The 17,642-nt window shown below is 37.3% G+C and overlaps 1 protein-coding gene across 4 annotated transcripts in view; it reads right to left on the reverse strand.

The window, feature by feature from the left end:
• The window catches only part of meis2a (Meis homeobox 2a), a 71,918-nt gene extending 55,825 nt beyond the window's left edge, over positions 1-16,093 (reverse strand). For 2 of the 4 annotated variants that reach the window (XM_088648353.1, XM_088648352.1), the window contains exons 1-7: positions 15,411-16,093; positions 14,667-14,896; positions 13,654-13,795; positions 13,195-13,245; positions 12,456-12,506; positions 11,656-11,805; positions 3,873-3,987 (exon numbers count right to left, since the gene is read on the reverse strand). In XM_088648353.1, the coding sequence (XP_088504479.1) occupies positions 3,873-3,987; positions 11,656-11,805; positions 12,456-12,506; positions 13,195-13,245; positions 13,654-13,795; positions 14,667-14,896; positions 15,411-15,422 (751 nt within the window). In that variant the 5' untranslated portion in view covers positions 15,423-16,093. The remainder of the gene's footprint in view (positions 1-3,872; positions 3,988-11,655; positions 11,806-12,455; positions 12,507-13,194; positions 13,246-13,653; positions 13,796-14,666; positions 14,897-15,410) is intronic. The other 2 variants (XM_088648350.1, XM_088648351.1) reach the window with 2 other exon arrangements.
• Between the last annotated feature and the right edge of the window lie 1,549 nt (positions 16,094-17,642).

The raw sequence follows: 17,642 nt of genomic DNA on the forward strand, positions 1-17,642 counted from the left end.
TATGAGCTTCCGGGTTCTTCTTTCTTTCTCTACTTACATCTCCAATCTGCAATGCATTCTTACTATGTTCCCTGGGGGTCTGTACACCCAGAGGAAAATCAAGTTTGACTTCAGAGGCAACACAAAGGGATTTGTTTTCCCCTTTTTATGTCTGTTTATTACAAAAGTCATAGAAACTTGCAGAAAGTTGCAGGTAAGGCCATCTCCTGAGATCAAACAAATTCAGACTCAGGACATCCTAATCATCAGATGATCCACTTAAATTTCCGTCATGGAAATACATCTGACTCCTCATACATATTGTCACCTAAAACTTGTTCCTAGTCCTCTATGCTGTCTGTGGAGCTCCATGGGTACCCTTTTACATGTTTAAAGGATGTCCTAAGGTTGATAAGTTTTCTAAAATGTTCTCTTTGTGTTTGTTCAAAATAAGGATGTTCTCTGTTCACACTTGTTACTCTGGTTGTGTGATGATCTGGGCCTCTCAAAGCAGCAGAAACAGATCTGGTTGGATGGTCTGACTGCAGCTAAAAATTTGCTGGCGCCTCTTTAGGAGCCTCTGCATTCCCTCTCCTGGTATTACTGGATCCTAGCCTGTCTTGATATTATTTATATGGAATTTTCAACTGCTAGGATCTGTGGTGCCAACAGGGGGGCAGTGGAGGATTAGAGTGCTGCTGCTGAGATGGTCAAAGCCTACATTGTAGCTGTTTAGACTGTATTTTGGGGTCCTTAGGTAGGAGCTTGAAAGGATGTACCACTGAAGGTGGTGGGGGATGGGTGAAGGCTTTTTGTGTAGGATGGGGAATTGTTATTTCAGTGCAGTAATTTGTTATATTAGGAAAATAAATTGCTCACAAAAAAGGAAAACAGAAGATGCATTTTAAGCATCTGTAAAAGAAAGTATTTTTTCTTTGGAGCATGTCCTTAAGTAGGTCTGATAAAGGTCTTATAAAGTAGAATTATATTTAGAAAAACATACTTCTTCTACATAACTATATAGACGAAATACTATATATAGAAAAATGCATATAAGATTAGTTTAAAAATGTGAAAAAAGCTTACAGAAAATAAGGTTGCTGTTTCTACCTTATGCATACCGACCGGTTCTTTAGCAAAAGTCATATCTGCCTTATCTTAACTAGAACCATGCTGTGAAAATTATTACTTGATTATAAATTAGATAAAAACAAAAGAAAATGAAGCTTAGAATTGCACCTACTTAGGAATCATTTGAAAGCTCTTCTGCAGACATTATGTAATCAGAAACATTTTAGCAGTCTGTGGAAAGTGCAAAGGAAATGCAAGACCCAAAGGGCTGCTGAGACTTTTGTTTGAAGGAAATGGTTTGATTTTCAAGCCGCACACCTTTTAATGCACAGCAGAGGGGTTTTCACATGCAGCTTTTCACTGATAAAACCCAGGGGCTATCGCTGCTCTTCTGTTGTGTCTTGTATTCTCTGCACTGTGAGCCTGAGCTGGCCTAACACAACCTATCTGTTCTATTTCACATCTTAGCCCGGACCCTGTTGACTGGCTAATAAAATAGGGCTTTTCTGGGGGTGAGGGGAACAGGGAGAATGGGAAAGGGGAGAATCTGAGCAGGGGCTTTGGTTGAGGAAACCAATGGCATCGAAATATTCGTGGTGTTGTAGGCAGAGTTAGAGTCAAAAATGCTTCAAGCGTTAACATAATTGCAAGAATGTGAAAAATGAAGTGTCGGGCTCCTGAGCAAAGCAAAAGGTCAGTGCAAGCCTTGCACAAAACAACTCTGTGGAAGATGGCCTCATTAGACCATTAAATCAGCTTCCCTTTCTTCCCTTTTGTCTCCAGAAGATGTTTTCATTGTTAGATTTCTATTAATGGTAGTTTTAACCCCTTAGCTGTTCCCTTTCTCAGCCAGCACTGCAGTGCACAGTAACTGTCTTCTCTTACATTGATCTACAGTTACAGGATCTGTACTAGAATGCAGTCGATAAGTGCTTGGTGGATTACAGGTCACTTGTACTTATGCGTGTAAGATAATCAATACACAGTAGATTTTTTTCTCCCTGCTGGCTTTGCCAGTGATGGCATAGAAGAAAAAAAACAACAGCACAACATAAAAAAGAGCAGACAAACATGAATCAGATCAGCCTTACTTTTCATTTCTTTGGCGCGACATATTTTTCTTAAATAATTTGCCAATTAACCTTTTGTAAAACAAACAAGAATGATCAGCAATATCAGACAGAAAAAAGGAAGATAGGCTGTTCTGTTTTTAAAATTAGAGAAGAATATAAGAACTTGGCTTTACTTTCAGCTTTAAAGGACCACAAATCGTATTTTTAATCATTAGTAATTAATTTAAATGACTTCATGATACCTTGCCAGAAATATACATATATTAAATACTGACTTAACTAACATTAGTGGTTTACCTAGTAAAAAATACATCAATAAATCTGATTATATGGCCAAAGCTGAGGGTGGATGTTGTGATAGAACATGACATAGAAAGCAAACCACAAAGCTGGACCAAGTTTACATTCTGCCTATAAGTCAGGGCTTGTGGTTAATTACAGTTTCAATTAACCACATTACCACGCAAAGTAATTCATATCCAATACGGTTTCCAGCCTTCCAACAAAACTAATAAGATCAATGGGTTAGACCTCACTTTCCCAAAAATGACTGCAGTTTCCTTGCTTCCTTTTCTCTCACATGACATAGTTCCTAGATGTATTTAGCTTTAAAGAAACATAAGCCTATAAACCTCAGAAACTGCGCATTGATCTTAGCACAGATCATTATAAAAATACAATCAGACCTCATAGTGTGCCTTAAAAGGAAAACCATAAGTAAAAGTTTAGCTGAGTACAAAAAACAAATCACAAGTCATTGATAGATTACACTCAGCAGCTTTGATTAGTTTCAGATAAGATCTGATTCCACAATAAAAACAACAGACAAGTTTAATTTTTGTTACAGTATTACCTGCTTTCTCCAAAAGCAATGTCTTTCAAGGTAATGCCTATGTTAGTGAGTCTGAAAAAAATGTTTTTACAAATATAACGATCTTATAAGGTCATATCTGCGTGATTATTTCAAGATAAAATGTTAGCTGTGGGTTCTTTAAAGGTTTTCTTGTCAGGAAAACAAAAAACAACACTGAGAACTGACCCTGAAGAGCCTGATGTTGGGACAATATAAATGTTCGGAAATATAGGTGAAAAAAAGAATATTACACATACAAAAGAGCAACAGAGTTGCTACCAGTGTGTTAAATGGTATTTAAAGTTCACAAAACAATAACTATGCTGAGCCAACCAGAATTATCCAATGAAAATCTTAAAACTGAATCTCTTAAAAAGAACACAAAACCTTACAATGTACAAAGTTAAGCAAACAAAATGAGTTCACCACTGTAAAGGCAATTTAGTTGTAAAAAAATACTAGAAACTGGTGTTGTGCAATTGCTTTACACAGTATGTACACTTAAGTCCTAGATATACAGATTACAGAAGGGAATATACCGACCTTTTCTAGCTATAATTCTTACAATGACGCTCAGGCAGTTAATATATTTTAAATGCTAGTAAGAACTGTCAAAACACATGTAAGCATTCAGGTTGAGTTTAGTTACAAGTTTCCATTGCTTCTAGTTCTGTTTAGCTTCAAATAACTAGTGTTTAGAGCGCTTAAAAGGGAATACATATTATATATAAATATTATATACGTTTGAGTGAAAGGGGGATACCATTCCTCAAAGCTATACAAACAAAGGCATCTTAACCACTCACTTTTATATTTACAGTCCCAAACACACAGGGATATCAAAGATGCTGGATTATTTCAGTCTGGCCTGCTTGGTGGGAAAGGAGGGCCCTTACCTTGCTCGCTGCTGTTGTCCCCACTTTGTGAAGCGTGACCCCCACTGGAGGGTCCTGGCGTGCCTGCCGAGTGCGTTGAGGTTGCGTCATCGTGATCTCTCCAAGACGCTGGGTTCTGGTGTGAGGGAGACAAGGAATGTTTTCCACGTTCCCAGTTCCAGCCGCAAATCAGGAACAGAAAGCAGAAGAGGGAAAGAAAAGAGAAAGGAAACCCATTAGCGTGCTTGAACTGTAACACTCGCTTTTAGGATGAAATAAGCAGGCGACACACACAAGACAACGTATCTCCAAGACCTTTGCAAGAATTAGCTACTTAATTGTTGCAGAAGGAGCACTCTCTGCATGTCACGTCCCCACACAGCAAATTCTTTTTCTATCACAATGAAGGCAGTTTTACAGTACAACTAGAAAAACATGACAATAATTCAGACTTTGCTTTTTTTTCAAACCCAAACTTAAAAAAAACTTAAAAACAGATATTCACACTAATAACCCATCGTTCCAGAATATATATATATATGTAACACAACCATATTTGTTGATCATTACCAGATCAGAGATAACAATATTAATACATTCACATCTGACACAGAATATCCAGAAACAGAACATAAGTACATATAATTCAGTATTTGGATAATTAAATCAAATCGTTTTACCATACCTAACAACAGTTCCTTAAGATTTAAGAAAACATACACCAATCTGTGCCAGTAAGGATTACCAGTGGTTTAAATGGAAACCAGCAAGACAAGTTCTCCTTCTATGCTTGCACAGACAAAAAAGGTAATTTTGTCCCACAATGACAGTTTGCTTCTTAGACAGATAACTGCTACAAACAGAAAGTTGAAGCTTCAGAACTGCTCCACTGACTGTATTCTCCTCCCTTTCCTGGTCATTTCCAATACCCTGCTGGTGCTTAAAGCAAAAACAGGATTTCTACTGTACAGGAAAGGCTTTATCTACGCCACATGAAGGCAGGCAAGAGGTGGAATTTCCTCTGCCACAGAAAGAGTGAAGGCACACATGAATCACATCAGCCTGAGGTCTGGAGTTGTGCTCGGACATGTCACCTGCATGTGACAACAAAATGGCAGGGACCAGATTAATCTCAGCTAAGAAGAACACCCTCGAAAACCACCTAAACAAAACAAACACAGGCCCAAAGACAGCTTGCCACAAACCTCAGCTGTTTTTTTTTCCACAAAATCAAAAAACGACTGCGCGCACCACAAGAAAAATGATGCAAGAACACGTTACCATTTTCTAAATGCAAATATATCCTTGTTAGAGCTGTTATGAAGCTCCTTGCATGAGAACTAAGTTGTTAAGAAAGAGAGCTGGAACCGTCAGAAGCAAAGTGCAGAGATTTAGCAACTTCCCCCAGTGCCTAGTGCTTGTGCAGGAGCTGCGCCTGTGAGCTCCCCTTTTTATCTGTAAGTTAGGAAAGCACTCAAATAGCTTCAAGCTGAAGGCAAACAGCAGACAGGGGCTCTTCAACCCTCTGCAGCCTCTTAGCGTCAGCTGTTTGCCGGATGGTAATCAGATAAAGAGCTCGAAGAATTACATGAAAAAGAGCAGAAACAATAGCTCGGCATGAATTTAGCCCTCCACAACGAGCAAGAACCTTCCTTATAGAAAACAGAATAATTGCAACATGTCCACCTAGGCCACAGCTAGGAAAAGGAGACATAGAGTGCCGTTAATTTATGCACTGAGGCCTTTTTTAAACTGTCTTTTTTTTGTTACAGATCCGTACCACAGATGTGAAAATTACATTAATTATCTAGTAACACCTCCTTTATGTTTCTAGGCAAATGTCATAAAAAACCATCATGCAATCCATGCAGGCCAAGCCAGGCTTTGTGTTCGGAAAATGCACTCTTGTTGTTTTAAGCAAAGAAAATGACTGGGTTCAACTTCCTACAGCTGAAAACACCCACTGCTGCCTACCCTGCACACTGGCCTTCAGCATTCATTCTGCAGAGCCCAGCGCAGCACATTAGTTTGAGCCTGAATTTTTTGTGTGACATAAAGTTAGAAGAAATAAGTGTTTTTATGGACTCACAAAGCTAAACAAAATAACAACCTCTAGGAAAATCTAAATACAGTTTTTGAATGGTCTGGGTGTACACACGTAAGAGCACTTATTACTTTCATATGGAAAAGCCTACATGAGACTGGTTTCAAAACAAATCTCACATTTCTCCGTGCTGACTTTCTCTACTCCATATCTGGGTGAAGGGGACTGCTGTTCACTACTTTGTGATTAATCGTTCAGTGAAACTCCTCATACTAGGAGGCGTTCTTTTCAAACAGAAGGTTAGTATCAAAACAGTTGTCAGATCCTTAAAAGTGAATTAAAGTTTAAGCAAGTCGTGAAACTACATCAACCACAGCTTCACCAAAGCTGTAGAAAAGTGCAAAAGCAAATTGCACACAAGTGACAATTCCCAGTAGCTTCAATAATTAGAAGTCAAACATGGTTCGCTCCTTGCTCTTTCCTAATTGTGTTAAAGAGCACAGTTACCAGGAGAAAAGAAGCAAATACCAAGCACAGCACAATAGAAGTAGATGGAAAATAGATACAAGAAGCCAGGTCTCCAGGGGCAGCATTTTCTATTTGCTGGGTTACAGACTCACAGCTGATAATGCAAGTTGTAATTAATATAAAAGCAGGAGACAATATGGGAAAAGCTTGTACTAGCTAGGCCACAGGAGAACACTCTGTCGCTATCCACTGTTTCTCATTTACACACACCACCTTGCTTTGAAAACACAATTTTGCCAGTGTTTTTGTCCCTTGGAATTTAAAAAAAATTGATTTAGCACCATCATTGAATTTTTTTAAACCCAGAAAAGAGGAGGAGAGAAAGGACATGGGTCTCTTGGTATATGAAAAAAATCCATGTTTCCTCTGTAGATGGTGAAAATTCAGTGTTGGGAAATGTATACAATTGAAACATTTTCATTTCATTTTCATGGAAACAGATCGCAGATATTTACATGCCTATGTGTATATAATATGTCATTATCACAGCATCCAACAAGGGGGCATTTATAGCTTATGAGACATTTCTATACCACAGCCCAACATTAAAAAGCTGGAGGGACTACATGAAAAATGACCCCTAATGCTGATGTTAAAACACATCAAAAGTATAAATCTTAACAGGATGACATCTCATGATGGATCTTGTCACAGCACATAGCCAGCAAAACGTGTTCCACGTCTTTGTGTAATCTAAAAAAATAATAATTACATAGAAATTCTGTAAAGAAGCTGAAACAAACTTTTCCTTTCTATTAGCCAACATCATATTTATAACACTATCAATTACGGAACAAGTGTAAAATTAAACATGCTCCTAAAATATACAGCCAAGTGTTTTAAGAAGCAGTACTGTGTGCATGATTTTTCCAAGTGTTAAGCAGATTAGCCTTTCTATTCCAGATTTAAAATTTTAAAAGGATGCATTTTGATCTTCTCAAAATACGCATGTTAGATACGAATATCAGCTAACAACAACTACACCAGCTGTGATGCATTTTTCTGTGATACAGAAATCCATCCAAACCAAATGAATTACTAGTCATTTTGCCAAAATCCAAAGTAAAATTAATATATAGCATGTACATTCATGAAGGCATCAAATACTCCATGTCCCTCTATGCCTTGACCTCTGCACTAAAGTGTACTATTGTAAACTGTCTGGATTTATTGTTATTATTATTATTATTATTATTATTATTATTATTATTATTATTAGTGATGTTCCATTTCTTACAAAGGTATGCAATCAAAAGGGAATGCAACAAGTCTGCATAGCTCGTGTGCAGTAAATCGCACGGAACTCTGCCAGTAGGCAGAGACATTTCTAGGCTAATTTAAGAAGATATGTAGAATCAGTGATCTTCGTCTTATAATGAAACTGCCCAGAGCAATAAACACACTGGCACAATCCAGTGTTTTTGTGAAAGGCCCTAGACAAAGCTAGCCTACATGTGCTACTTTTTTTTTCCCAAACAAGAGCTCTAGATTTAAAGAGGGGATCCAGAGCAAGGCTATGTTTGTGCTCCAGTTCAAAGAAAAGGCGTTTAGTCACTTCAAGTCAATGGGATATGCAAATAAACTGGGGGGGAAAGCGGAGCTGTGTGGTTTCAAACGCCACAGCCAATACAATTTTCTCTTTAGGCATAAATACAAAAACATTATTGCTCTACACGGTTTACACAAACATTGATAAATCTGCGTTGCTGGCAATGTATCCAATGTCTCACGACTGCAAATGAAACATGCATAGTAGAAATGTTTTTGCACAGCCAGTGCATGGCTTTGATAACCCATACATAACCTTTGAAACAACGACAACCAAACAGCCCGAAGCATTAAAGGAGAACCAAGAATGACAAATACAAGGCCAAAAATCACACCTTATTTCTTTTGTTGGAGTCTGAGAATTAGTCAACATGCATTGCTTCTTTTGTGAGCCACTCGGAAAAATAAACAACGCAGCCTACACACGTCTTCACTTTAGAAAAGGTAGAGGCAGAAAGGCATGTTCATTAGGAAAGATAATAATTAGTTACCATTAATTTGCTGGCTTAATTAGATGTAGCTCAGGGAAAGAGAAAAAAATCTCATTTCAATAATTGAAAGACAAGCTGAGACAATACAGATAAATGGCAAAGCTTAACTGATCATTAGAAATCCAGCAAAGGAGCATTTTTTAGGCTTTCCTGTACAACACCATGAGACAATATTTTTAAGACGTGTGTGTGTGTGTGGAAGGAGGGAAGGGGGCTGTAACAGGAAACAATTGCAAGGAATCACTCCCTTACAAAGGTATATCAAAGGACTTCTTTTCATTACCAATGTTTTAATCCAATCAGCTCAAAGACAATGCTGCATTCAAGTGCAAATAAAACAGCACTTATTAGGACCTACCATCAGGTGAAAAAAAGCCAGGGAAAAAGAACACAACAGGCTGTCTCCTCTGTTGTGGAGTCGCTCATCATCTCCACCATACCAACTTTCACCAAATGAGATGTAGCCTTGGGCTATGTATTAAAAATGCATATCAAAGCAAAGAAAAATGGACGTGAGAGATTCTAACTAAATAAATTAGCATATCTAACTATTAAATTGCCTTTTCCTCTCCGACTAAAAGAGAAGCTAGTTATGAATAATAAAATGAGGGGGGATACTGAAACTTCTTGCCATCAAACAACACATTTCCTTTATACCTCTCCAGCTGTAAAATGTGATGTCCAACATAAATCTTGTACATGTCACCTACCTTTTTGATGCCGTTATCTAAAAATTCAAAATAGGGACATGCGTATTCCTTTTGATAATAGAACCATGTCAATAAATCACTGCATTTTGCATTCTAATTATATTTAACACATTACCACATTACAGACACTTTTTCATTATGCTCATCCTTCTACGTTTCTATACCTTGCAATACAACCTAAGAGATGCTGCATTACATTCAAGTCATTGTTAATCAAAAGTACTGGCCATTGTTTAGTATATGTAAACATAAACTGTATTGATCATGCTGAGGGATTAAACAGTTTCGTGTTTAATTTGTACGTGAAAGTACTTTTATAATTTCCAAAAATATTTTTTCCCCAAACATATTACTCCAATTTACACTCATGCCATAATATGTGGCCACATATTTCAGTATATAAACCTGTATTTAAATTCATTTCCTTTGCTTGATATGCATTGGTCTGTGACACACAGTTCATAACAGCAGCAGAAACAACTGCAGTCTCACACGGAACATAAATACGATGTTTGTTTCCTTAAAAACTGCCACATTCATTTCCAGCAGAATGGGATACACTTCTTTTGTATTTGTATGCCTGTAAAATGTTGTTTTGCATGTGGTAATAATGTTGTCCAAATTAATATTTTAGTGCGACCCCCCACCCCACCCACGAATAAACAACTAAGCTGAAATTAATTTCCATCAAAAATCATGTTCTTTAAGAATGTGCAGATCAGTGTTTGTTTGAAAGCCAATACTTGCAGTAAAATTTCCATAGCAGGAAAATAAAAGGCTCTAAAGTAAAATACCTAACAAAGTGGTTAACCTTAATGGGTTCAGGATAAATGGGTTGTCATACACATTCTGTCTTGGTGTTGGCAGCCCCGTTTCTCTGGAATCTTTAATTATCAAATTATCAAAATAATACTTTACACAATGGTCCAATGACAATGTCTAGATCTGAATATTATGAGGGAACACAGAAAATTGGCTTGTACCATCTGCCATCTGCCATGAAACTAAACAGCCTAGTTTATCTAATCTCTTCAGTATAAACAACAGCATGCCTCATTTCTACACTTACACTTGAAACAAACTACAGGATGAAGCTCTAACCAGAGTCCACAATACACCACAATTTTCTAATATTTCTAAATTCTTCTTCCGTAATCATTCACTTTTGGTAACTCTGTAAAGAAGAAAGGCAATCTGAGCATTGCCAACCAACACTATTATACCAGACTTAACAGATGCAGTGAAGTGACTTTGCATAACACTTAAATCTGCTGTAATGCTTAATAGGCTTGGGCATGTGCAGCTGATAGATACTAATCAGTCACTGTATCGCTATATACAGGCCTACCCAAAATTATACAACTGGTAACAGCACAACACTTTCAACTGAAATATAAATGTAATCTACTCTTCGTTCCAGTTTTGACGACAGCGCCTCTAACTCATATACGAGTACAGTGCAACACATACTGTTGTAAAAACGTTGTACGTAAAAACACAGGACAGCTTTACTTCATTTAGCAGAATTCTGTTTTTGCTTTACATATAACTTCAGAGTTTTTCTAGATCTATAACCTTTACATAACAAGCAAGAGTAGTCCAGCACACGATCAATATATTTTTAAATAAACAATAAAAAAAAAACTTTGCTTGTGCAGCCAAGGAGTATAATCCTGCATTATGAACCTGACAGCGACGAATTGTACGCCTAAAATCAAAACTATAATTTTGACTTATAGCCTAAAGCCCAAAGCTTTGCACAACACAGGCGTTGATCTTTTTCTGCGCCCTTCCATTCTCACATTTCATCCATCTCCTTTTAATAATCTGATTTTGAAGTTTTACAGCTAGAATCTGGATTTTACTAGAGAATGGTTTAAGGAATCCCAACGTCGCAATTAGTGTGTTTAGCCTGTCTGACAAATCTTTACGGTTTCTACTTCCACCACCATATAATAGAGTTGCTAAACACACAATGAGCAGCAACCACGTTTACAACACTACAAATTAAATGTCTGACACAAACAAGCTACAACAGTTTATACAACATTAGTTCTTTCCTTTATACCTCCGCTGATAATTTAGTCTTTTGCAATGCAAAGGCAAGTGCTAAACTGGGAGAACTAGCCCTAAATCAATCATACAGAGTAAAACAGTTTACAACAGATCCCCTAACGTGTTTGTGACATCTTCAAATTAGCTAGCTCCAGGTAAATTCGACTATTCTAAAGGTTTTAGAATAGCCTTAGAAACAACAGTAACAACACTAGTGTAGAATAGAAGGTTAATATTAACCGTCAAGTTTCCCACGCCGGGAAAGAGCACGGAACCAAACAGACCTGTTACATGTACTACTTGAAATAAACGTAGCAGTTTCACTTCACCATAGTATACAGCTGAAAGACGAAAATGATCCATATTTAAAATTATAATTCTAAACGCAAACGCGGTCCGCAAAAACAAGTATAACCCAACCAACTTACATGATCCGCTAAATTTGTTGAAGATCCTGAGAGTTCTTCGTGGTCCGATTTTGAGCTGCCATCCCGTTCGTCAATTACTAGATCAATTGGCATTTTTCCTTTCAAACAACTAATGTACCGATGGCAAAAGTTATCGCAAAGCTCGTGGACCTAAAACCAGAGAAGAATACCTTTTCAGGATGGGAAACTGCAGTCTAGTCCAAGAATAACTATAATTAAGGGGCATAATAGTCGAAGTCAAGGAAACAATAGTGAAATTGTTACAGCAGTTATTATTCTCAAGAGACTAAAGCAACAAGTTGAAAGGCAGAAAAAATAAACACCACATAAAAACTAGATAGATAATGCCTACGTAAAACTTAACTTTACATGTTTAAAGGCTTTTTAATTTACAATATAAAATACTATATATTGTTTAGAAAACAGCCCGGACTGCAGCCGCTAAATCTACGCATTTTTGTTGTTTCAGTTTTGATGTCCTTTGTACTTAAACTCCTGGACGAATCTTATTTAAAATAATGTTAAAGCAAATCATTTGTTAGTCCTTTGCAAAATTCTAATCTAGTCGCGCACAGACTAAAAACAGAATGACTTGAGGTTTCTTCATTTCTTCGAATATCGCTGCAATATGTTTTGCGCCGCAGGCAAAATCTGAATTACGACAAAACTATTTAGATTAGACGCGGATTACCAATGCATTGAAGATTGCTTTTTTATATAAAATAAATCATATATACACCTGACCATAAACACAATTTTTTAACTTTTATCTATTGGAAATATAAAATTTTTCCCTTTACCTTTTCTAATTCCAAAAGATGAAATCGTAATACTTGTATGGCTTGTATCATCTGGAACAGAAAGAAAAACAAAAGTTGGAAATGCAGTCCAATCAATGATCTCAATTACTAATAATGAAAGTTATGGGTCTGATTCAAAACTACAAAAATAAATAAATAAACCGTGCATTGTGACATCGGTTTCTGAAAGTAAAAACAATACAGAAATAATTTCCTTGTGTATGTGTATACATACTGTACACTGTACTTGTTTCTCATAGTGGTGCTTACTAGACATTACCGTAAAGTGCAATGAAATAAAAGGAATAATAATAAAAATATGTATTTCACTCCGTATTTCACAACTTACACGGCAGACCTGTCGCCTGCAAACAGCAATAACAGAAGCCAAGACAAACGACCCGATTTTAAAGCAAACTTGCAAAGTTCCCGAACTTAAATAATCAGCATTACCCAAAGTAACAGCTCCAAATGCCCGATCATTTATCCTAAGCAGTAACTTCCTTCTCAATCTTTTAGCTGTGTAACGCATTGCCATTAGAGACCCCTTAGAGTTTTCTCTTGTTCACTTCAAAGAAAGCTTCCTAGGAAACATTTGTGTTGTGCTTTTAAAACCCAAACTTAGCATATTTACTTTGTTTGTTAGGAACAAAGAGAAGTTTCAAAATACACATTAAGCAATATACGGAGGTCTGTCTATAGCCGGCTGTTTTTACAATGTAAAAGACAACAATCTTACCAAATTGTCCAACTCTGGATTTGAAGAAAATAAGGGTTTTTCTGCTCGAACCTAAAACAGTACATATAAAAACAAGTCAGGCTGTTTTCTGGATCATTTATCTTCATAGAGTAGAAAACGTATTTTACTCATTTATCTAAACTTTAAATAAGTGAAAAGGCCACGTTACAGATAAAATCATATTTAATAATAAACATATACCTTATATTTGTATTAATATACTTTAGCGTTAAATTCTCTAAATAAGAAAATAGAGTTCTTAATAAGTATGCTAAGCTGTTGGCTTTTATTTTGTCAAGTCTCAAACTTTTACGTACAAAAAAGAAAAGGAGCTAAAATGCACTGAAACATATGGCAACAAATGTCAGCGGTTATAACCGAAAACATTAACATATTCCGCGCGTTTTAAGATCTCCACAAAGTCTAAAACACTGGAGAGTTCGGATGTGAAAAAGTGACCTGTTTAGCAAAGACTGCGATGTCCTCGTTGAACGAGTCGGAGGAGCAGACATCGCCGCCTGCAACTCCCGGCTCTCTGGGCGTGCACGTCGCCAGCTCACATTTCTCAAAAACCAGCGCTAGCAGGGGAAATAACGGGTGACTGCAATGGGGGAAAACAGAACCTAAGCATAGATTCCATACGAAGATTTTTAAAAAAGCAAACTAAGCTCATCAGCCGAGAGAAAAGATATAACAAAATACACGTGTAAAAGAGCTAAACTTTTCGAAGTGATTTGGAATTCTAGCACTTACAGGCTTGTGAATATTACTGTGTTGTTCACTAGTTTGTATTTACACGTCGGCGTTAAACAGCAAGAACTTTAATAATGGTAGCGGGGATATTAAGGACTTCATATTTTCGAGTTAAACTAGAAATGGTTTCATTTATATCACGTCTCCAAAAGAACAAAATAATAAACTGAGCGAAACAGTTTATACCAAAACAGTACAAGTTGTTACATTATTCAGTAGGTACGCCACAAGTTTCCTAAACATTAACTTTTAACAATTGAAAAGTGTTATTTTACTTTCTTACTGTGCTCTCTTTCCAGTCTACAGTAAGATGATAAAAAACAAAATACTTATTCACTCAAATCAAAACAAATAGCCTGTGTGTGTATCTTCGCGTGGGGGAGAGGGTCGGTGTAAGAGGTAGTTAATTGCAACTTTCTTAATTTATTAATTATTCCTAAATACAATTGTTACATTGCTACTTAGTTTTTGACTGTCAGTTCAAAAATACTTTTAACAAGGAAAAAAACTTGGTATTTTAAAAAGGTAAAGTGACATAAAAAAGGTCACTAAAGATAGCCTTTATAGTTTATTTAGATATTTAAAATTATTTGTAAATAATATGTCGTGTTTAATATCGCTTAAGCATATATAATCTTATTGTTATCTGTTAATATCCGAAAGTTTTAACCAGACTTTTTACGTAAAGAATAAAAGTTTGCTGATTCTCTTTTACCTACCCATAAATTGCATCTTTATCCCTCTTTAAAACATCATTGACAGCAGAGCCCATGCTGGTTGGCATTACATTAGGATGAGGTGCGTGTGCACCATAATGCTGACTGGCATGTAGCGGTGGTCCATGGTTCAAGTGATGTACTTGGGGTAGCGGTCGAGGAGCATGAGGGTCTCCGTACATAGACGCTGGGACCCCCACAGCGTCCATTCCATAATGGGGTAGTTCATCGTACTAGAAAGGAATAGAGTAGAAAAAAGAGATAATGGAACAGATTTGAGGAAGACAAGACGAAAAGGCTAAACTTAGAAAGACAGTTCTTCTGCTAAAACAATCACTCGAAAACACGAGTGTGTGCTTACAAGAGAAAACGTAAGTAATCCTGCGGAGCAGGGAAATCTTTCTGAAAAAGTAACACTTCCCTCGAACAAAAAAATAAAATAAAGAAATGTAAAAGTCAGAAATTACCAAAAACATTTTAAACCGCATTCCCTTTGGAGCCGGTTCTTTTCATTAAAACCAGCACATTATTTAAGAGTCCCTTTAAAAACAGCTCTATGCTTTCAGCGGAGATCGCCGGCTAACCAGAAACTGGCACGAAGCTCGGAAAGTAAAGGTACTGAAAAAACATAGAAGAAATATATTTAGATATTTATTGTATATTAGACGCCATCAACAGAAGACAGCAACCAGATAGGCCCTCCTATAGTGGGTTTGTATAGGTAAGTGTTGGAGATTTTAAACCTACCCTTTGCGCCATCAGTCTGCGCTCCAATAAACTCCTGGATGTGTCGTATGTTTAATATCCCAGTCCGGTTAGAAAGTGATTTAGTGGTAAGATTCCTTTTTCAACCAACTTAGTGAATTCTCCTATTCTCCAATACGGTAAAGAACAAGCAGAAGCATCGGGAGTAGTTTGTGCAATTTTTCTTGTTTTCCTCTTCCAAAAAAAAAAATGTCAAGCACCAAACTGAAGGTTACAATCGGCCCATCAACAACCCGCATGTAACTAAACTGTCGTGTCTCATGGCTTTTTGCCACTCCAGCTGTCAATCAAAGCCAGGGGTTGTCAAGGTAATGAATGAATGATGGTTGGTGATGATGATCAAGAGAGGATGAATCTTTTAGCCCGTTTTCTTCCAACAACTCCGCTTCTCCTTTTTGCCTCTGGATCGCTATCTTTTCTTATTATTATTACTGTAAAGAGAAAAGGCAATGGAAATTAAAAGATTGCAATTCAAGATCTTTCTTTCCTCCCTGTAGGTATTTCGTCTATCTCTCGGTCTGAGATGAGTGAGTGTCAGTGAGTGTTGGCAGGTTGGCTGCTAGCTTGCTTATAGAACAGAGTCAGTTTGCAGCGCTGATCGGCGGGAGAATGAAATGACGGAACCCGGAAGTATGGTGGCCATAGCCAGTCCTACAACAGCTATAGAAAGAGAGGAGAGACCAAAGACTGTGATATGCAGAGTATGCATCAGGACTGCTTCAACTCCACATGGGGGGAGCCAAACAACACATCATCTCAACTCACCCAGTTCTTCTCCGATAACAAGAATCAAAACTGCAAGAAAAAAAAAGGAAAAATATGGATTTGAAATCCTGCCAAGATTTTTTTAATGTCTGCTAAATGCTTCTTTATGAATCGTAGCTCCCAGTGCCAGACGCAGGCCTGCAGTTCCAACAACTATTAGAATATGTTATAAAGTTTTTTTTTTCTTTCAGTCGCCCCTGCGTCAATTTCTCCATCACTAACTACAAACTCTGCTCCTATTACAGTTGAACTGTATTTTGCAAAATGCTGGTGCGCGATAAAACAGCTAACTATTTTATTTAAAAATCAACTTCATTTTTAAAATATCGCGTTCTTACATGTAGTAAAGAAGGTTTTGCTATTCGTAATTCAGATAAATGAGAATGTTAGGGTTTAGAGTGAGCTTTAAATGAAATGTAACTACCTGCAACACTTCTTGCGCATCCAGCTCTGGAGCCGTTTTGAATTTAATTTATGAGGTTAAAGCTTGCTTGTTATCTTTGTTGTGGTTGCAGCCTGTGTGCTTAAGAATTAACTCGGTAATGCCTGCTAATGGTGCTGCTAATTACGAAGGGGTTATTTAGCAAATTAAGTGATATGGCTCACCCCTTGAGCACAGAATGAACTTTTCCAAAAAAAAAAGGGGGGGAGGATGAGGGGGGGTCCAGGAGGGGGCTTTTGTAGGGAAAGTAATTTTGTATGTTTCTTTCGTCCAATCCCCTCCCTAGATACAAATCCATGCCTTACCTCAGAGTAGTCAATTATCAAAGCTCCCAGAGATCATCAATCATAGGGAGCGCTTGAAGTTTAGAGGAGGAGCAATGGTCTTGCCATCGATTGCCAGTGCTTTGGCCTTTTTTCCTTTTCATTCACGCTCCTTCGCGCACAAAACCTAAAGCAGGCCATCTATCCCCTTTAATATTTAGCTTCATCAGTGATAATGTACCCTGTTGTGCATATGACATCATCGTATATTGATAGGTTTTCACATACATTGTTAAATATATGCCTGCTTGGCATATTTGATTTTTGAAAATTAAACATGCACCGTATGAATCCGTTCACTTATTCTGGGAAAGGGGAGGAGGAGGCTGTAAGGTCAATAAACTCCCCAAAAAGACAAATGCTTGAGTCCTTGGGATGATAATAGTTGCAGCAATTAAACAGTTTGATTAAATGAGGCATCATAACAACAATTATGCTTTTAGGAAGGGGGGGGTCGCTTCTTGAAAGAAGTAGTACTGTAGGGTTGACAAACGGCAGTGGACATTTCAATGCGCTATAGCCTGTGAAGGAGCTATACAGTGTGATCCTGCAGAGCGGCATGGCAGTCTTTCTCAAATACTTTAGCTTCTGTTACACTGTTTAGAAAATCAGAGTCAAGCAAGCCATTGAAGACCAGCCGTTCATTTAACGATCTCCAGCTTATAAATGCGTTCGTGCACAATG

This window comes from Lepisosteus platostomus, chromosome 10 (assembly GCF_059453375.1).
Source record: "Lepisosteus platostomus isolate fLepPlt1 chromosome 10, fLepPlt1.hap1, whole genome shotgun sequence".
Lineage (NCBI taxonomy): Eukaryota > Metazoa > Chordata > Actinopteri > Semionotiformes > Lepisosteidae > Lepisosteus > Lepisosteus platostomus.